We start from the raw sequence: 22,807 nt of genomic DNA on the forward strand, positions 1-22,807 counted from the left end.
TCATCTTTGAAGGAGGAGTTCATGTCTGGGACTTGGCCAGTTTCATGGAGGACAAAAGGGAGCACTGGAGGATCAATGACTTTCATAATTTCAACTTGAAAACAATTTATATCACTTTCACAAGGCCTAACCTAACCTCAAAGAATCAGGATTGTAAAATCATCCCACAGAAAAGAGGCAAAAAAAATTTTGAAGAATACTATTGCTACCATACCTAATAATGAGTAGTGTTTATTGAGCAACTACAATATGCCAAGAATTACTCTATATGCTATTAGATACATTATATCTCACCTCCACAAAATCCAAGTAAGATCATTGTATTTGTTCCTTCTCTACAAATGAGGAAACTTGCACACAATAATGGCACCCCACTCCAGTACTCTTGCCTGGAAAATCCCATGGATGGAGGAGCCTGGTAGGCAGCAGTCCATGGGGTCGCTAACAGTCAGACAGGACTGAGCGACTTCACTTTCACTTTTCACTTTCATGCATTGGAGAAGGAAATGGCAACCCACTCCAGTGTTCTTGCTTGGAGAATCCCAGGGACGGGGGAGCCTGGTGGGCTGCCATCTATGGGGTCGCACAGAGTTGGACACGACTGACGTGATTTAGCAGCAGCAGCAGCAGCAGCAGCACACAATAAAGTTTTATTTATTCAAGCACTAGTCTTACATTAAGCTCTGTAATGTGCTTTGCATTACACCTCACTGTGGGTGTACATTGATGACCAGAAGAGTCAAGACCTTTACCTTCAGGGAACCTGACATTAGCAGTGGAGATGAGTTAACAAATAATTGTTTCATTGCAATTGTGGCCAGCACTCAAAGTAGAGGTACAGAAGGATATGAGAATAAATGCAGAAATGAGTCAAGGAAAGTTTCTCTGAGAAAAAGATCTTTGAGCTGATGAACACAAGGCTGTAGGCTGAATGTATGAGTAGACTTCTTGTGCATAAGGCCTGAGGAGGAAAATGACACAGACCTGATGTCCAGCAGCTTTCACATGATTGATTGATGGAAACATATCGGAAGTCACAGGCAGAGGATAAAAGTTCTTTCAAGAAACGGAATGGAGAGTCATGTGCCATGGAGGTCAGGAGTACAGGTTTTGAACCCACATTACCTGACTCCAAATCTTTATTTTCCCACTTACCACCTCTACAAGATTTAGGCAATTTATTTAACCACTTATTGTCTCACTTATCTCAGTTACAAATGGGGACAGAAGCAATACCTATTTTGAATTTTGTCAAATGAGCTCATTTTTGTAAGGTACTTAAAACTGTGCCAAACACACAATCACTAAGTTGCTTCAGTGGAGTCCGACTCTTTGTGACCCTATGGACTGTAGCCCACCTGGCTTGCTGTCCATGGGATTCCTCCAGTCAAGAATACCAGAGTGAGTTGCCATTTCCTCAGTAAATCTTAAGTTTCCATCTTGTTCCTATTGAAGCACACAGAATGGGAAACACAGTGGCGTATTGGTTAAGCAATCATGTGTCAAGGTGGCCCGATAGGACAATGAGCCCAAATGAGAACAATCATCATGGCTTCAGTCGCTCACTATGATAGTGCAACTGAGATGCAAAAGAAGGGTGCCGGGCCCCCATAGTTCTCCTGCCCCTCAAGGAATTGTAGTAGTTGAAGGTCACGTGGACACAATGTACATAGTGGGGGGAATCATTTCATCCTGGAGCCCCAAACAAAGGCTCCCGAATCTTTCTGGACCATGGAGTAAGGAAAGGCAGGCAAGAGAGAGGGACTTGTGTGCCAAGTCTGGTGTGGAGAGAGCAACAACCTGCTGGAAAAAGTCTTATCATTGGTCTGAGAAATCATACATTGAATTTGGCCTGGAACCAGACTTCTTAATATTCATTCAGAGCTGTAAATTTTTTAGACTTAAATTTTTCCAGCTGCTTATCATACCATGACTGGACTAAGAATTGCAGCAGGTCAGCTGGAAGGGTCTGCTTATCAGCCTCATTTTTATTTGTGTGTTTCAACAGGCCTCTGGCTCATCTCAGTGATTCTGGAGACTGACTTTTGAGCATGTGGAAGTCGTTGTTAAGAGCCTTGTGCCTAGTTCGGTATCGCACACAATGAATTCGCCAGGTATACCAGCCCCCTAGCAGTCTGGGGCTTCAGATTCTCTAGAGGCAAATCCTGAAACTTGTTGCAATAAAGCAAAAAAGACCAGTTACAACTGAAGTAAAATTAAATGGAAGCTCAAGATGAGGCTGGAAGATAGTAAGGGACCAGATCAAAGTGTAAATGAATCAGCCAATGTCATACAGTTAAATCAGTTCAGTTCAGTTCAGTTGCTCAGTCGTGTCCGACTCTTTGCAACCCCATGAATCGCAGCACACCAGGCCTCCCTGTCCATCACCATCTCCCGGAGTTCACTCAGACTCGCGTCCATCGAGTCAGTGATGCCATCCAGCCATCTCATCCTCTGTCATCCCCTTTTCCTCCTGCCCCCAATCCCTCCCAGCATCAGAGTCTTTTCCAATGAGTCAACTCTTCACATGAGGTGGCCAAAGTACTGGAGTTTCAGCTTTAGCATCATTCCTTCCAAAGAAAACCCAGGGCTGATCTCCTTCAGAATGGATTGGTTGGATCTCCGTATAGTCCAAGGGACTCTCAAGAGCCTTCTCCAATACCACTGTTCAAAAGCATCAATTCTTTAGCACTCAGCTTTCTTCACAGTCCAACTCTCACATCCATACATGACCACTGGAAAAACTATAGCCTTGACTAGATGGACCTTTAAATCAAGAGGGAGTCAAAACTTATAGCCACATGTGCCTGGTTCCAAAGCCTTGTTCAGTGTACTGAGTCAGATCTGGAAAAAAAATCATTTGAAAATGATTGTTGAGCAAACTGTCTCAATATTTCTACAAAGTCATACCTGGAGCAAAGGGAGGACACGGTGCTATTAAACATAGTTCATTGTCAAGAACAGGGAAAACTTTGCTTAAGATTCTAGAATCAAATTTTGATCTTTTGGTCTTAACAATAGAGAGTGAAGTTTGGGGATATCGAGCTGGTGGAAGCTGACAGACCAGATGAGCAACCTGAATCCAATAGCCTATCAGTCCAGATGTGACTCATACCCTCTCCAGCATTTCGTTTATCCATGTAACACATTGAGGGAAAAAGTAAACCTGAGTCAATGCTCATAAACTTCCATTTGTTAAATATGAGGCAAAATTCTGACAGCCATAAAACAGGGTGAACAGTTGTGTGTTTGTATTAAAATATCTTTGAGATAAGTAATAACCAGCTACCCGAGCAAAGGAACATCTGCGATATTATCGTGCTATTTCTGGCTGAGTCATCTCATGCTGAGAGAAAACACAGAGAAATGGAGATATCATTGTGGTGCTCTTAATTGAGTGAAGAAAGGGCTCTTTTTTCAATCTTGCCAGGGTGGACCCTAGAGATGCAACAAGTATCATTTAAAAATTAATTTTTAGCTGATTGCTTTAGTTGTCTGCAAAACAGGCATTGCAACCTACTTTTAAAATATTTATATATCTGCCCTGATGATTCCTGGAATAAAATGTGAATGTGCAAAGTCTTATAATTAATGAATCTGCCTGTAAGTTTTTAGTTTTTGGAAGGACTTCTCTTTTTTACCTCTGGAGAGGAGAATAGTACGTTATACATATTTGATAATACTGTTTCTCAGATTCTTTTTATTTTATTTTTAATGTAAATTTATTTATTTTAATTGGAGGCTAATCACTTTACAATATTGTATTGGATTTGCCATACAGCAACATGAATCTGCCACGGGTGCATACATTTTCCCCATCCTGAATCCCCCTCCCATTCCCTCCCCATACCAGATTCTTAATTACTAGGCAAAACCCCCTCCATAACAAGTCCTAATAAGGGCTAATTTATTCACTAACCCCCTTGAACAGGGATGAGACCAAGAAAGGCACTCATTACACTGAATTACACTGAATTATATCCTATAGAAAAGCAATGAATTAATGGAATCAAGATTTTGTATTATTGCAGGAAGCCTTAGAAGTGACTTACTGAGGACCTTTCATTATACAGTTGATAAAACTGTATCTACAGAAATGAAATCTCCTGCCAGGTCTATATAATTGTCAGATAAGTTATTGAAAAGTTACAGAAAAACTGAGTCTAACATGCCTAGATATAAACACTGGATTTTTGGCCTTGAACAAATTCCGTAATCATTCTGAACTTCAGTTTATTCATTTATAAAAGGGGGAAACATTACAGATTCTTCTTTTGTAGGATTCTTGCATAGAATAAATTAGATACTATATTTAAACTGCTAAGGTACAGCACTCTTCTTACAGTCAATACTCAATAAATAGTTATTTTTACCTTGAAGAGAGCTGGAAAAAAGTACAATCCATATAGTCAGTTTAGTATATCAAGTTACTTCTGCACATACAGTACAAAGAGAGAGACAGAGAAAGAGAAAGAAAGAGAGAAGAAGGAAGGAAGAAAGAAAAGAAAGGAAGGAAGAAAGAAGCAGAAATCTAGATCTTAAAACACTTTACCAGTTTTTCTGGATATATTTGCCAAGTCCATGAGAAGCACACTACCAATGTACCTAAGACAGAAATCACAAGTTATTTAGCAAGACTTTTTTCAACCCCAGTGATAAAAAGGACAAAGCAAACAACCTGAGGACTGACTGAGTTCAAAGAACTGACTTGATTGATCAGGTGATCCTGTTGCTTAACTTATCTAACTGGTAGGGAGGAAGAGATATTTTTATCCTTATTCCTGACGAAGTGAATCTTACCAGCTGGTTTTGCTATAGCCATGCCTGATATTCACAACATCTGATTCACAGAAGTCCTCCGCCTTCCTCAATGCCTATGAAAAGAGCCTAGAAGAATCCTTCATACAGACAAATTCAAAGTCAGACATGCAGACAGAATGTGAACCAAAGTTTAAAGAAAATGATCAGTGTGTTCCTCCATTAGATATATGAACCCTTTAGAAAATTATCTTCAAACAGGGAAATACAAAATAAACAGCCGATGATTTGAAACAGAAATTTGCTTGCAAGTAGCACAAACTCAAGTCATCAATTTAAATTTGTGTTCTTTAATAATATAAGCTATAAGTTTGTACAGTACCTTTTATCTATACTTTATTGATCAGATAGCACATTAGACGTATAAAACATTAAACAACTCATTAGAAATACTGAAGGCTTAGAATGCAACCCTCATATTTAAATATAAACTACTCGATTCTTCAAAATACTCAGCCCCTTTACCAAAAAGTTGGTTATCATGATATTTCTGTAAAGTCTGAATGCACTGGTATTATACCTTTATATTCTGTGTTGGGAATAATTACTTCCCAGTGTGGATGATATTCATCAGAGCACAATGGAATTGGCACCCCCTGGAGGTGTGCAGCATGGCAGCCCTGTTTGTTTCCCAAATGGTGGCTTCCTTTTAGATATGTCTTTTTCCCTGTAAGCCCTTGTTTTAAAATGGACAGCATCTTTTTTTTTGCTTCATATAAGTTCTTATAGGTGTTGATTTCAGCTAACATCTGCGAGATATCTGGCCTTCAAGTTCCAAATACATCAGAGATATCTCTGCTCTTTCCACCAAAAAAAAAAAAAAATCAGAATTATGCAACTCTATCAATACATCAACTGAATATCAAGAGTTGACTGAAAATGAGTCATCCCTACATGAAAACCTAAACTACCTTTAAAATATCACAGGACTCATACATCTAGTATATGCAGCCCTATAAGGGATTTATAGTCAGTTGCTGGTATCTATAAAAATTTGAACAGAAATTGGCAGGAATGTCACCAGCATGTGTCCTTTAGACATTGATGGTTTGGTATTAAGTATTACTTTGGATTTTTATAAATACATTATTTAACATCACATAAGAACCTATTTGTCATCTTTAATTATAGTTTACATTAGTGTTTATGTTGATTGGTTTTTGATTGACTCTGAATGCTTTGTCCAGGGGGGAAAAAAAAAGTAATTTCAATGACAAATTGCTATTAGATACTTTCTGTGCTGTTTAAAATATGTTTTTTTAAAATGCATGCTTTTATGGTAACTGGAAAACCATCATTTTTAACCTCTAGTTATTAGGTTATGTGAGTAAAATAATATGTTTTATATGTAATTTCTAAAATAATTTAGAACCTATACTTGCCAGTTGGTGTTAATGTTTAGAAGGTCTTATTTTTCCAATAATGGAATTTTTAGTCTACATTATCTTAAAATGTTTGAATTTGAACCCAGTGAAAAAGAAACATTAACTAACACATTTTTCCACATACAATTTGGAATTTCAGGGAGCTGCTTATTATAAATCATGGGCCCCTTCCCAGGGCTAATGAAGCAGATGCTATAAATGTTATTGTGATGAATTAGTGTTTGGCTTTAAAGATTAATGATGATGATGATGATGGTGGTTGTGGTGGTGGTGCGACCAATTTTAAAAGTAAGGAAACAGAGTTTGGGGAAGTTAAGAAACATGTCCTAACTCACTTTGATACTGAGTAGCACCCCACTCCAGTACTGTTGCCTGGAAAATCCCATGGATGGAGGAGCCTGGTAGGCTGCAGTCCATGGGGTCGCTAAGAGTCAGGCATGATTGAGCAACTTCACTTTCACTTTTCACTTTCATGCATTGGAGAAGGAAACGGCAACCCACTCCAGTGTTCTTGCCTGGAGAATCCCAGGGATGGGGGAGCCTGGTGGGCTGCCGTCTATGGGGTCGCACAGAGTCGGACACGACTGAAGCGACTTAGCAGCAGCAGCAGCAAAACTTAAACCTATGTATGTCCAACACCAAAGCCTATATGTTTGCCAACAGATTTTCAAGATAAACCAAACTTAAATGAAATTTCTGAATGTATACAGATTTAAATGAAAGATTCACAAAGAACATGGGTAAGGCAAACAAAGAAAATAATAAAAACATTGAAAGGCTGGGAAAACAGAAAAGGAAGTTTTTTCAAGACACTATAAAGAATTCTTATTGACCCCAACTGTAGTTTCCTGTTGGGTTTCAAGGGTTAACTCGGGCAGCAAGCTCCATATTGGAAAACATCTAGAATGTCAGGTTGAGGAAAGGCCAATAAGCAACCTAGTGGTTTCTGGATGGTGGTTTTTAATATGCTAGTGGTTTTTAAGGATGCTAGTCAGTCTACTTCTCTGGACACCCTCACTTAAGACCATCACCTATCAACTGGACCACAGCAGCATTCTCAGCAGGCTCACTGCCCTCAGTCTTGGCTTTCCCAGTGTACCTGTCATGCCGTATTCATGGTTCAGTCTTTCCATAATGAAAATTTCATATCCTTACTCTGCTTAAAACTAATCTTGAACTCCCATGACCCTCAGAATAATGGAACACAGGGTGTTTACCATGCCTTCCCCAGCCTTTTAAAATCAGACCCCATCCACACCTCACCTCTTTGGTCTCCACCTCTAATGATGCCTTTACACTGATTCCATCTCCACCCAGGCTCCCCCTGACCCATCCCACTCTGACACCAGACCTTCTTTCATTTCTTCTCAAAGTCATGATCTTTGTTCCCGCTTGGTCTTTACATATCCTGGTCCCTCAGCGTGGAACCCTTTTATATCATCTCTAAATATTTCACTGCTAACTCTTATCTAGCCTTCAGATTTCTTCAGATCTCTGCTCATACACCATCCACCTCTACCCCAAATCCACCTGTCTAGGCACATTGCATATCATTCCTCTCATTTATTCTAACATTTATCTCAGTATGTCATACTGAGCTTTGTGATTTTCCAAAAATCCATTAGAGGTATTGTTCCCTTAGGGTGAGTTCAAGCTCTGTCTTATTGACTAGGAAATTCCTAGTGCTGACTACACTGACTGCCAATAATTGCTCAACAAATATTATTTGTCAAATAAACAAAGAGATGGACGGATAAATGAACTATATGGAGGAATATGACAGAACAGATGAGAAAGCGGAGATGTGACAAACGTAACAGGGCAATTTAGTCACCTCAGATACCAGAATCAAGCAATAATATATTAAAGAACACAATGTAAGAAAGTATTTTTTAAGGAGAAAAAAAAATGATCTGTATCTTCTTGTTTCTCTAATAGCATGTCCATAAAGTCTAGAAACACAAATAATACTTTATTTCCTTTAATTTGAAGATTTCTTTAATAATATTATATAATAATAGTGATAAATCCCATTATTTCTAGTTTTTTGGGCACCCATAAACACAAGCATTTTGCAAATGATTTTCACAATCCTAACTGCTCCAATTTCTGCCTGATGTGGGAACAATTTTAGCTCTTAATCAGCAAAAGGGGAGAATCAGTTGGTAGGCAGAGGTTGATCCAGAATGTTTTCTTTATTTGGAGCATGCTACCTGTGGGATGGCCTTTTCTATCTATGAGCTTGTCCTACTTCTTTCTTTAGGGAGTTCTTGTGAGAGGTTGAGGGAAGCACACTATTCAAGAGAATGTCTTCAGTCTCACACAGATTTAGGTTCAAAGCCCAGCAGGGTTAGTGTGACTTTAAAACATTCTAAGTGTCAGTTCTCACACACAGTCCTCCACACTCAAATATTTTTGCAACACCCATGCACTGGGAAGTGGCCCTGACATGACCACTATAAAAAGAACCATAAACAAGATGATTTTCCCCAAAGTCTCCTCCTAATTTTCAAAAGTCATCTTTAAAATGAAACTGTAAGTTACTGTAGAGTGAATGGACAATATTAGCTTCCCTGGTGGCTCAGGAGTAAAGAATCCACTTGCCAATGCAGGAGACTTGAGTTTGATCCCTGGGTCAGGAAGATCCCCTGGAGAATGAAATGGCAACCAACTCCAGTATTCTCGCCTTGGAAATCCCACAGACAGAGGAGCCTGGTGGGCTACTGTCCTTGGGGTTGTAAAAGAGTCGGACACGACTTAGCAACTAAACAACAACAATAAAGGGGTAACATGGAAGAAAACAAATTGAATAAAAGGCTTGCCGTCTTAGAAATCAGAGCAGTTGTTGACCACAGAACTAGAGGCAAACAGGAAATAAAAATCTAGAAATTTCCAATAGGGAAAGAGAAAATCTTATACATGAAAAACAGCATTCTAGTACGAATGCTACAAACTCAATATAACCACGTAAGACTATACAGAAATCACTGCTAACTGTAGTTATCCTAGTGAGGGGAACAATTTTCACGTTAGTTTCACATAGCATTTACATTTGTTACTTTGACAATGACTGAAAGTGAAAGTGAAGTTGCTCAGTCGTGTCCAACTCTTTGCGACCCCATGGACTGTAGCCTACCAGGTTCCACTGTCCATGGGATTTTCCAGGCAAGAATACTGGAGTGGGTTGCCATTTCCTTGATTAACATTATTTAAAACAAATGAAAAGTGCTATGGTGAATTGTTCTGTAAAAGTAGGGACCTCACTCTATTCTTAAGCCCTTTTGCTCTAGGCCTAGAAATCTTTCCAGAGTTTTGTATTTCTGCACTTTTGCGGCAGGATAATCCCTTTGAGGCATTATGCTGTATATTAGTTTCTTTAAAAATAACCTTTCTCTATCAAATATTAAATTTCTCATCTTTTTGTTAATTTTTAGAACATTTCAGAATTGGGGGTTATGCTGCCCCTTTTCAAAGGAAAATCACTCTGCATATTTTGCAGTTAGGGCAGAAAATACACTCCTCTTCAAATTGTCTTATTTATTTTTTATTGTTGTGTTACAGCACAACCTTCTGTGTATAGCATACAAATGATAGGTGGTGAAGATATTGCAGGAATACATGCATAAAAAATATGGTTTCATTTCAGTAGTTGGTGAACATTTCATAAAGCAAGAGTAGAAAATGGGACAATTTGAATATTTGGGGAGGCCTCAATATATATTCATTGTGCATGCATATATATATTTACATACAATTTTCAGCACTCTATTTATAAGCAAATAGCCAAAGAGGCAATTATTTGTATGTGGGCCAATATGACACAGTCAATGGTTTGGAAAATATAGGCTAGTTAACTGACTCATTATTGTAAGTAGAAAACGCAAGTAAGGTATATCAGCTCATTCGAAACATAAGCTACTGAAGACAGAGTAATTTCCTGAGAATCAAATTCAAGAGCTATGTTTAGATATAAGTCTCTTATTTTTGTAATATTTAAGAGAACAGGGAACTATGAAGCATTTTGAAAAAGATGTTTTAGAGTAAAACATGACCCAGTACCTTTCTACAAATCCAACACATTCCTTGTGATTTCACATTTTAATTCCTAGGAATAGGATGTTAGTTGGGCTACGGTTTCTAATGCAGCTAGTCACCTGAATCACAAATGATTGTACCTGTGGAAAGTGGTAAAATCAACCTAATGAGCCCTTATGTGAGTGTCAGAGTCCCTGTTGAAGTCACATATTTGAAATTACTCAAAAGACATATCAAGAGGAGACAGACATACAATAGGACGGGCTGTTTTGACGAGTTAAGGTGTCATATGCGTGCGACGGATGCAGCCAGTGCTCCATCAAGGCTCATCCTGCTAAAAACAGTGAATGAAAATGACTGATCTACAATTTGCATCCTCTTTTCAGTCCATCAACAGAACATTATTAAAACCAGTCAGCCAAAACCCATTAGAACAGCACTCACGTATGAAACAATGCCCAGGTCCGCTTGTTCTCCATTTTTATGCACTGCTACAGGACTATAAATATTCATCGTAATGTAACTGAAAATTATTGAAGTGAGAAAAAAGAGAAACAGGGAAGCCATTTGCTTCAATTCATAAACAGCATCTGTTGGGAAGTTATTCATAGATTGCTTCAGGGCCTGCCGAGCAGCAAGCCCACGGAAAAGGATGCCATTGCAAGCAAATTGGCACAAACTGCATGGAGATGCTATTAGACATGATTCACTGACAGCCAGGGAGAATGATCAGGCACTGGGTTGTTTTATGTGTTCTTTTATCACTAGGACACAGAACTACCCTCCAGCCAAAGTCTCACACAGTTCAAATTAGAAGAGCAACCTTCTAAGTGTATTAAGGCCTAACTAGTGGCTAGAGAAAGTTAGAAGCGGCAGCTAAACTCCAGGTGATAGAACTTGTTCATCTGCCCATACCTTAGGCACCCTTCAAATCCTGCCTGTACAACCTGGCAGATTTGAATGGCCCTGGTAATGTTGTGTCCATCAAAAATTAAACAGTAAAGAAAAAAAGTTTCTCTAATGTTGACACTGATTTTGTGGTGTATTACCCTGAACAGAATGAAATTGAACGCTTACTACTTACCAAACCAATGTTAAGGAAAAAAAAAAAAAATTAGCAAGGAATGTTTTCCAATCTGGCATTAGTAGCATGATGAGTTGTATTTCATTAAAAAATGGATTTATGGCTTACTAGTCAAAGCCCCAAATTCAGCTAAAAGAAAATAAACACAGCAAGAGCTTTCAAATGTGAAGTGATCATGAATAAAATAGATGGGTTGATTTAGTAACTGTTTATAGTCGTATATTGATTTATGTGTTTGTGGTAAAAAGCCATCTTCAAGACAGAGAAAGAAAATATTTATCTCAGATTTGGGGTTTTATTTTGGGCAACAATGAATGTCATCCATTTCAGGCTGAACTCTGATCAATCTTAGTATCAGTAAAACAAAGAGAACCAGACAGAATATGTTCCATAATAAAAGACCCATGTGTGTGCACATACACACACAGCTGTACACACAGAGAACCTAAAATCAGATCAAGGCTTTGAATCTGATTATCACTGTACAGAAAAAAAAAAAAAAAAACCAACCTGGGGACAGGAGAACACATCAGTAACACCATGCAAGAGCAACCAGCAAAATCCAAACTATGGAAAACTACAAGTGACCTGGTTTCCCTAGCAAACAAATCACAAAGAAAATAAAGGTGGTGGGGAAAGAAAGAGGGAACCTATAGATTTTTAAAGAGTCTTGAGAGATACATCAAGTAAATGCAATGAGTAGCTCTTGTTTGGACCTTGATTTGAATAAAACAATTCTATACCACCTCCAATGTATATATATAATCACCAAAATGTATATATATAATCAGGTAAATTGGAATACAGGTTGGATAGTTGATAATTTAAAGAAATTGCTATTAGTATTTTTTGTATTATGGTTTTATGTTTAAAGAGTCCTTCCCTTTTAGAGACATTGTAGTACCGGTTTCAAAATAATTAATTTGGGGATGAAGGAGCAGGTGGAGTACAGATGAAACAGGAATTTGCCGGTTGGATCATTACTGAAGCTAGTAATGGGACATGGGAGTTTATCAGCCAATTCTCTCTGCTCCTTTAAACTCTCCATAATAAATTTTCATATTGCTAGAGTTGGCTCACAATAGTCCTGAGAACTGACCATTAATTTTTTTACAAGCCCATTTTTAAACCAATGGTAGCTTGAATTCAGCCATAGTGGGTATACGGAGATAAGCTAACACTACAGTCAGGTCTTTTTGTTTCTGAAGAATTAATTGTTGAACATTAACCAGTATATCACTGCTTATGATCCCATTGAACTCTTTATGTATGCTGGAAACTTTATCAACAGTAGTACAAGAAGCTGGCTTTTCACCTTACGTTCTTCTCTGCTCTCCCTCCCCACTGCTACCAGCTTGTTTTTGTTGCTTTTTTTTTTTTTTTTTTTTTGCCTCAGATCCCAAGGTGTGGCAATTCATGGGCCCACTCTGAAACACTTCACCTGGGCTTCAATCATTTCTTCCCTCTATAAGCCCTTAGCTTTACTCCTTCTGTCAAACTTATCCAATCTATGGCCTGTCTCCTTCAGGTCTTACTCTGACATAATACAGTGCTCAAATTTCTTTCTAGGTAAGAAGAAACCTGAGTCCTTCAGAAATAATTTTCTTTGGAAATTTCTCATCTCTTAGCAGGCTTCATAATCTTTAGTAATTCTATAACTGTAAAGCTCTTTCATACACACTGGTTTGTTTACTTATTTATTTATTCCTAATATTTACTAAGTGACTACTTCTTATATACAAGAGAAACTCTCATTAGCACATTGTCTTATTAAATCCTCTGAATAAACACAAGCTAATAAAGAGGCTGACGCTTTCCTTCTTTGAGAAGTAAGGACATAAAAACTTAAGAAAAGTCAAATGTATCAAAGGCCATCTGGTTAGAGACAAACTCAAGATTGAGCCTAAGATATTTGCTATCATGATTCAAGGATTTTTCTACAAACCACAAGCTCATTGACTGGGTGAACAGAGTAGATTTTTTCTCCTCTGCAAGGCAGACTTGTATAAACATGTGGTCCACAAAGAAATTTTTTCTCAGCAGCATATTTTTATTCTTATATACAGGAGTGTGAAGGCTACTAGCTACTTAAATCCAATCTATAAGCATTTATTAAATGCCAATAAAGCACCTGCCATATGATATCAGCAAGTAACAATCTCCTAGATTTTAGGAGAACAGGAAGTCAGCTCCTCTGATTTATAGATAGCCTGGATTCCCAAAAAGGTGTGTTTTGTTTGAAATACTATGATTTGCAAAATTATGTGTCTGTCATTACTGGTTTCTTCCTGCATTTCCACAGAAGCCAAATCTGCCCCGAACTATTTAGGAGGCTAAGGCTGTTGTTCCACTGACATCTAAATTGACTGCATTTGTGTCTTTCTCAAACTAGATAAGACAAACAATACCATCAACTCTTGTGGTTTCCTTCTGTTTTTCTGTAACAATTAATTCTGACTCAATCTTTCAACAGATAAAACGGTTGAGCGTGGGGGCAACACTAATGCTAACACTAAACATAGAAGACATATTCTGTCCCTATGCATTCCTGGTAGAAATTTGAGTAAAAATTAAGTGTTCCTAATTGCACATTAATTCTATTATCTCTTTTTTATTGGTGCATTTGTCTATTTTATTACTGACCACCTGTAAATGCCAAGGACTGCGATAAAAGCATGGGCTATACAGTGAAAGACCTCGGCCCCAAGTAGCTCACAGAGAAGTCAAAGGGAGACTTACATGTAAAGATGCAGGCATATTAGAGCATGCAAAATGCTAAATACCAAGCTGCTCAATGGGAAAACAGGGCAGGAGAGTCTCATCTTTAGCCTGGGATGAAAAGAAACATTCTTAAAGACTGGAACATCTAAACTAACACCTGTAACACAAAGAGAATTTTTTTAGTGAAGTCACTGAACTGTAGGCATTGCAAGAACATACACTGAGTTTGGAAAGATCCCACTGTGAGACATTCTGATTCAATATGTCTGAAGAGAAGCCCTAGAAAATAAGTTTTTAACAAACACACCCAAGAAATTTTAATGCAAAAGATTAAAAACCTTAAGAAGGTCAGAGGCAACATGGTAGTCTGAACCAATTCAGAATGTGGTCATCCAGGAAAATTTGGACAATGTGTCTCAGGTATCCACACAGGTCCTTCCTTGGCACCATTTATATCACCACCTCGAGCTAGGAGGATTATGCATGTGTTATATGGAAGTGTGGGAGGCAGCTAAAGTAGAGGGAAGGGCCAGAAGAGTGGTACAAAGGAGGAATATACCATAAGATGTAAAACATGAAAGGAAGTTTTCCTGGGCTGCAAGATGCTGAACTAGGATTTGTAGAACAGGTGGAACAATTTCAGGCGATTGAGACTTACAGTTTCAAAGTCTGGACTGAATCTAGGTTTGGCCACTTCCAAGCTGTGATATTCATCAAGTTGCATGACTTTTTTCACTTTCCTCGTGTGTAAAATGGAAATGATAATCATTTCAACTTTCACCTATGAAAAGCAAATTAAATAATCTGTTGAGTAAAATATGTATGGATTCTAGTGCATAGTAAGTGCTCACTGCTGCTGCTTCTGCTGCTAAGTCACTTCAGTCGTGTCCAACTCTCTACTTACTGAATTAACAAAAATGGAAACTAATTCTTATTACTTTTCTCTCTAGGAGTCCCAATTTTACTACAATCTCAATTAGTATACTCAATAAATGTAAGCAATGACTTGATATTTAGCAATGATCTTTTGCTTCCCAGGTGGTGCAGTGGTAAAGAATCTACCTGCCAAGGCAGGAGACACAAGAGACACGGGTTCAATCCCTATATCAGGAAGATCTCCTAGAGGAAGGCATGGCAACCCATTCCAGTATTCTTGCCTGGAAAATTCCTGGGACAGAGGAGTCTGGTGGGCTCTAGTCCAAGGAGTCGAAAAAAGCTGGACACGACTGAGCACACATGCATGCTCATGATGATTTCTAAAAACTTTGCTATCATAGACCCTTGAGATCATTTGGTTCCAGCAGCTCTATATGTTTCACATAGTAAAGGACAGGAAAGCCTGGTGTGCTGCAGTCCATGTGGCTGAAAAAAGAGCTGGACACAACTGAGCCACTGAAAAGGCCAGAGATTTTGGAATTAGAATATCTAAGTTTGAATCTTCACTATTTGCTAGTTATATAAACTTGGACATGTTTCTCAAACTCTCCTAAGCTTGGTTTATTCAATAATACAATAAACGTATAACTCTCAGGATTGTTACGGAGAAAGCAATAGCACCCCACTCCAGTACTCTTGCCTGGAAAATCCCATGGATAGAGGAGCCTGGTGGGCTACAGTCCATGGGGTCGCAAAGAGTCACACACGACTGAGTGACTTCACTTTCACTTTTCATTTTCATGCATTGGAGAAGGAAATGGCAATCCACTCCAGTGTTCTTGCCTGGAAAATCCCATGGGTGGAGGAGCCTGATGGGCTACATACACTCCATGGGGTCGCAAAGAGTCAGACACGACTGAGTGACTTCACTTTCACTTTTCATTTTCATGCATTGGAGAGGGAAATGGCAATCCACTCCAGTGTTCTTGCCTAGAGAATCCCAGGGACGGGGGAGCCTGGTGGGCTGCCGTCTATGGGGTCGCACAGAGTCAGACACGATGATGCAACTTAGCAGCAGCAGCAGCAGCAGGATTGTTAACAAGCCTCACTGATTCATTCAGTCAAAAAAAAAGAAAAAGAAATTGAGTATTTGGTAAATGTGAGAAACTGTTTCAGCACCTAAGGATTAGTAGTGAAAAAATGAGAGACCTTTGCCCTCATCTAGTTCACACAGAAAGGAAAAGGTAGGTGTATTATTTCCCTAGGGCTCTGTAACAAATTACTATGAACTGGATGACTTAAAGAAATATATCCCCTTATCGTCTGGGGGCTAGAAGACTGAAACCCAGGTGTCAATAGGTCCATGCTCCCTCTAAGGCTCTAGGAAAAGGGCCCTTCTTTGACTCTCCCGGCTTCTAGTGGTTAACAAAAATCCTCAGTGTTACTCAGTTTATTGACCCATCACTCAAATCTTTACTTTCATTGTCACATGGCATTTTCAAAATGTGCCCATATGTCCAAATTTCTCTCATCTTATAAGAACACCAGTCATTGGATTTAGGTCTCACCCTAATCCATTGTGACCTTATCTAATTATATCTGAAGAGATCCTATTTCTGAGTAAGGTCACATTGACAAGCATTAGGGGTTAGGACAATAACTTTTCTTTGGGGGAGACAAATACACATCAGTTCATGACAGTATGTAATAGAGAAACTGACCACATAATTTCATGGTCAGATCACTGACCCTGATCCCAAGATCATGACTTCCAGGAGGTCTTCAATGAATAATGGCTAATATGAGATAAAATATTTCACTCACATTTTTCAGATAAGGTCACTGAATTTGTCTGGTTCATCAAGAATGACAAAGTATAATGGAAACCAGAAACCTGGTCAAATAAATCCCAAAGAGGAAGGCTCTTTCCAAATAGCAGTGTCTCACAAAATAGATTATTCATACGCCTTATGGCTTCTACAAAATTTTAGGTGTTAACTGTGCAAACTTTATTTTTAATAATTATGTATTTATTTTAATGTGTGTTAGAAGAAATATTACCAACAATTAAAACCCATGCTTTCACGGATAACACTTTTTATGATGTACTTAACATAGATTTGTCATTTAAAACAATTAGGCATTTAACGTGAATCAATTCATAGAAAAAGTAAGAAAAAAGTAGGTAAGTGGCTATAGCAAAAAATACCACAACAGTACTTGGTGACTCAAATTTCAGAAATGCCACACTCCCACGTGATGTTTGTTCAATCTGTCATACAAACTAGGATTCTGGCTGTATGTCTTGACATAGACTCAAGTGGCAAAATGCAGTTTGGGAAATTCCCCAGTTGAGGCACTGAACATAAAAATTATAATGTGTCTTTGTTTCAGCTGTCTGTTAAACTGATGATCCCTTCTCTCAAGTCCATACTTTGAATGCTTCTGAAGCTCAATTTCAAAACTTAGCATAAAGCTACAGAAAGCAAGGCTGTGTGGTGACAGCATAAAGATATATATTTATATAGACCAAGGAGAAAGAATTAAGAATCCAGAAATAAACCCATAAATGTCTGATCAATTGATTTTAAACAAGGGTCAGCTGACAAAGAGTCTTTTCAACAAATGATATAAAGACAACTGGATTATCCACATGCAAAACAATGAAGGTGGATAACATCTCATATCATATACAAATATTTTATTACATCATATATCAAAAAGGGTATATTATCCATTGTGTGCATTTATGCAAATATTTTCTTCCATTGTGGGGGCTATCTTTCTACTTTCTTGATGCTATTCATTGATCTGATTTTCTTTGGTTCCTTGCACTTTAGGTGGCATTGCTAAGAAACCATTGCCTAAAACAAGGTCATGAAGCTTTACATCTGTGTTTTCTTCTGTTTTATAGTTTTAGCTGTTACATTTAGGTCTTTGATCCATTTTGGAGTTAATTTTTGTATACAACATTCTTTCAAATTTATGTTACAATGATTTAATTTCTCCTTTATTTTTGAAGGATAGATTTAATGAATTTATTGGTTGACATTCTTATTCTCTGAACACATTGAATATACCACCCCCACTGCCTCTACTGTCCATGGTTTCTGATGAGAAATCAGGTTAATCTTGTAAATGATGAGTTACTTCTCTATTGCTGCTTTCAAGACTTTCTCTGTCTTTGCATTTCAACAATTTGATTATGTTTTGTCTAGGTGTTACTCTCTTTGAGGTTATCCTACTTGCAGCTCACTGAGCTTCTTAGATATGTGGATAAATGTTTTGGTTTTATTTTATCAAATTTGGGATATTTCACCCGTTACTTCTTCACATATTCTTTCTACTTCTCTTGCTCTATTCTCTCCTGGGATTCCTATTATGTGTGTGTTCATACATTTGAATACACTACAGACCTCTAAGGCTCTGTTAATTATTTTTCTTCTTTCCTTTTTCTTTCTGTTCCTCAAGTGACCTATCTTTAAGTTCAATGATTGTTTCTTCCGCCTTTTCAAGCCTGCTTTTGTGCCCTTGTAGTAAGTTTTATTTTTTCATTTACTGTATTTTTTTGCTCCGGAATTTCTGTTTTGTTTTGTTTTTTTTTTTTAATAAATTTTATATATTTATTGGTAGTCTCTATTTGGTGAAACATTGTTCTCATATTTTCTTTGATTTCATAAATAAGATATTTTTAAGTTATTTTGAATATATATTTTAAATAGTTGATTTAAAATCTTTATCTACTTAGTCCACCATCTGGGCATCCTCAGGGACAGTTTCTATCATGTGCTTATTTCCTCTGTTTGGGCTATCCATTCTTTCTTTTCATGTCTCATAATTTTTGTTGAAAATGGGACATATGTGGAAACTCTGAAAATTATATTCTCCCTCTTTCTCAGAGTTTGTTATTATTGCTGATTGTTATTTGTTTAGTGACTTTTATGAACTATTTTTATAAAATCTGTATTCTCTGTTTTATTTGGTAAATGAAATGTCTGCTCAGTTACCTTGAAGTGAAGTGAAGTGAAGTGACGTCGCTCAGTCGTGTCTGACTCTTTGCAATCCCATGGACTGTAGCCTACCGGCTCCTCCATCCATGGGATTTTCCAGGCAAGAATACTGGAGTGGGTTGCCATTTCTTTCTCCAGGGGAACTTCCTGACCCAGGGATCAAACCCAGGTCTCCCGCATTGTAGGTAGATGCTTTACAGTTAGCTTGCTACTGCTGCTACTGCTAAGTCACTTCAGTCATGTCCAACTCTGTGCGACCCCATAGACGGCAGCCCACCAGGCTACCCCATCCCTGGGATTCTCCAGGCAAGAACACTGGAGTGGGTTGCCATTGCCTTCTCCAATTCATGAAAGTGAAAAGTGAAAGTAAAGTCGCTAAGCTGTGTCCGACTCTTAGCGACCCCATGGACTGCAGCCTACCAGGCTCCGCTGTCCATGGGATTTTCCAGGCAAGAGTAATGGAGTGGGGTGCCATTGCCTTCTCTGACAGTTAGCTTAGTAGTTGCTAATTATTAAACAGAAATTTCTTTAAACTCTTAAAACCAGTAGGTGTCTCAGTCTTTGTTTAGAATCTTGGTGTGCACGTTGGGGCACATCTTAACACTCAGCCAGCCAGCTGACAACTTTACCTTAGTCTTGAGTTCAGGTTTATATAGAACTTCAAAGTGAGCCAGAGGTGAGAGCTTCGGACATTTATCTCAGGTCTTTCTCAGCACTCACAAAGCCCTGAGCATGCACATAGCCCTACACATGTGTATGACTTTCTAAATTCCAAGAAACAAGAGGAATTTTTCAGAGTCTTTATAAAGGGCATCTCATTCCCTAGATTTTTCTTTTAAGTTTTTTGGTTTGCCTATGTTTGCCCCAACTGTTGCCCATTGCCTCAGACAGACATAAAGTTAAACATTTTTCTCTACATATTTTTGACAAAAGCCCCATGGAAAAGAGTTTCTTCACTAAGGCTCTCTTCACTCAGTGAGGTGTAAGTCAGGTCAAATAAGGATGGCTTTGCAGGTGGGGTTTTCTCAGGAACCATTGCGATGAGTCGCTCAGTCGTGCCCAACTCATTGTGACTATATGGATTATAGCCCATCCAGCTCCTCCATCCATGGAATTTTCCAGGCAAGAATACTGGAGTGGGTTGTCATTTCCTACTCCCGGGGATCATCTCAACCCAGGGATTGAACCCACATCTCCTACATTGGCAGGTGGATTTTTTATCACTGTGCCACCTGGGAAGACCCAGGAACCATCATACAGGTCAAATAATGACAATTATCTGGGAATGTGACTTTGAAGAAGCTCCAATCACATTCTATCTTCCCATTCTTTCACAATAACTGTGATCTGTTGGTTTTCAGTGCTACTGTGGAGCTATTAGGAGGGAGATGGAAGGCAAGCAAGTTAAAGTGCAGCAAAGCTCTCTCCTCTGATGAAAATTCTCCAGTTTTTCTTGAATGAACACTTTCCAGGTTACTACAAGTCTTTACTGATTTCCAAAGTTCTGAAAAAGTTTATTCAGACAATGCATCCAGTTTTGTCATTGCTCTTATGAAGGAGGAAACTTTTGGAAGTCCTACTCCATCATTTTCAGTGATGTCACCTCTGTGCTTCTTTCTTCATCTACAAGCACAAGGTTGACTTATAGCCTGCACTATGCTGGTTTTCCCATCTTTCTTTCTTTTTAAATCTCTCCCTTATTTTACTTCTGGAAAAAATGAAGTGTCAAGATTGGGAAAGAAGCCAGTATCAGATTTGGTAATTGTTTAGAAGATGAGGAGCATTGAAGACTAAGCCATTTGTTTATTCATTTCACCCCATCCTAAATAGTGATCATCCTTCTAACTACAGTGTTATTTACACTAAAATAAAACTGCCTACTAAAGCACATATGTTAACTGACGGTCATGTCCTGATCTTCAGAAGCAAATGTATAATGAGACCATTGCAAATGCTCAAACTGATAAGTACAGGTTGGTGGCTTCCTTTTCAATCACATCAGAAAACACATGCTTCCTCTGCATGGCTTTACCTCACCAATAGTCCACTTTTCAACTTACCTCATCTTCACCTTCGCTTGGTAGCCATTTTCCCAAAGAATCTAAGTGGCTATTAGTTTCAATTTTAATAAATGGATAACTATTACTAAATATAGGAAACATCAACAATATCAAAGTCTCATTGAGATTTTGAAGCTGGGCAGTTAGCTGAGTTCAGCACTAGCTAAGTGACACATTCTTTCACCTTATCTAAGAAGCTGAAAATGATTACCTGTAATGAAACATTGAGGTCACCAAGGCTTATCTTAAAATCTGAATTTTTGAAAAACAGAGACCAATACTTCTATACAAACTTCAGAACTTTCTATAAAAATAAAAATGCTTTCTAGCATATGAAATAGCCAACGATTCATAAAAACAAAAGTAGTATTCACCAGCTGTTACAAATGCCCTTTCCCATCAAACGTGACCTTTTCCTCAGTGCTTCCCTAAATTCCAAATTCTTTTCTGCCTGAGGGAAGGAAAAGCATTTCCTCCTGCCAGCGACAGCCAAGACGCTGCAGAACCAACAGCTGGCCAGAAGTGATTCTCCCTTTCTGTGGAGCAAGCCAAGCCATAGAAGTGGTTCATTATGTTTCTAGGTGAAAATCCCAGATTGGTAGTTCTCTGGTCTTTTTTTAACTTCTTTTGTTTGATGAACATTTAATATGCCATTTCTTTACACTCTAAAATCTCTAGCATTTATGTAACCTAACCAGAAATATCTCTGACCAAATAAGATAATTAAAACTATATCAGTTGAGGCAAAACCTGTACCATAATATCTTACTACAATTAACCCACAAAAATATACACAAAATAAGGACAGTTATAGTCCTGAGGTCTCACTGGCAGCTGGGAAATGGAAACTTGTGTTTTAGTATAACAAGTACTCACCAAGTATAAACTTGATGTTACAAATTTGTCCATAGTTTCTGGTTGCATGGGGAATTTATTACCTAAATGTTTATGATTTAGAAACTGTTAGTATTTGTTCTTTTTAACCTTTGGACTAAATTGTGAGCAAAATTTATTCATTGGCTTTTAAACTGTTGTTTTAAAAGAAGGGTCCAATTCCCTATCACAATCATAGAAGAGTCCACGTATTTCCTAACTGTTCAGTGAGGCTATTTTGATGTGCCAAAGACAAGGTCACCAGTACAACTAGTGACTGCTCCACTGGATGTGTTTGTCTGCCTTTGAGTCTGGTCTGAAACATCTGGATGGGACAGAAACTCACAGCCACCTTACTCATGGCTGCAGACAGGTTCTGAATGATATGGATCTGGGGAGGAAACAGACACCATTGTCTTGGCCACTTATTTTAATTCGAAAGGGAGATAAGGAAGTAATAACCTTTCTCCTAAAGAGAATTCCAAGGAAGGAGGTAAATAAATTTTGCCTCTACTCTATCCACACCACTATTAATCTATACAAATACTGGTCAGTTAAATTAGATTGCATTTATAAAGTGCTGGCACCTGGGCCCAATACATAATAAGGTTTCCAGTAAATCTTAATGGCAATTAATAATAAATCATATTCAAAACTACTTATATTTTGCATGCATTTAAAATTCTAACAGAGAAAATGACCTCAGTGCAAAGACATCAATACAAAGTACTCTTTGTAAATACATCAGACATTATGCAATATTTCACATGTCTGAGGAACTGGGTGTTCTGCTTTTGCACATGTATGAACATTAAGTGAGTGTCTGTTTGGGGAGTATAAAAAGAATACTAGCAACTAAGAAAATGAGGTGTTGAAGGCATATGATCACTTAATGAAACTGAAATGGGAAGTGCCTTCTACTTATCTCCTATGTGGGTATGGTAC

The 22,807-nt window shown here is 38.2% G+C and overlaps 1 protein-coding gene and 1 long non-coding RNA gene across 4 annotated transcripts in view; both read right to left on the reverse strand.

The window, feature by feature from the left end:
* Window positions 1-22,807, reverse strand: part of TAFA1 (TAFA chemokine like family member 1) — a 900,385-nt gene that overhangs the window by 615,193 nt on the left and 262,385 nt on the right. For 2 of the 3 annotated variants that reach the window (XM_069561844.1, XM_069561845.1), the window contains exon 4: window positions 14,702-14,824. The exons of the other annotated variant lie outside the window; for it this stretch is intronic. In XM_069561844.1, the coding sequence (XP_069417945.1) occupies window positions 14,702-14,824 (123 nt within the window). The remainder of the gene's footprint in view (window positions 1-14,701; window positions 14,825-22,807) is intronic. 3 annotated transcript variants of the gene reach the window in all.
* LOC138424634 (uncharacterized) lies at window positions 611-4,680 on the reverse strand. The gene is made up of 2 exons (XR_011250893.1): window positions 4,553-4,680; window positions 611-2,844 (listed from the first exon to the last, which is right to left on the reverse strand). It is a non-coding gene; the product is annotated as an uncharacterized lncRNA (long non-coding RNA).

Source organism: Ovis canadensis, chromosome 19 (assembly GCF_042477335.2).
Source record: "Ovis canadensis isolate MfBH-ARS-UI-01 breed Bighorn chromosome 19, ARS-UI_OviCan_v2, whole genome shotgun sequence".
In the NCBI taxonomy this organism is placed as follows: Eukaryota; Metazoa; Chordata; class Mammalia; order Artiodactyla; family Bovidae; genus Ovis; species Ovis canadensis.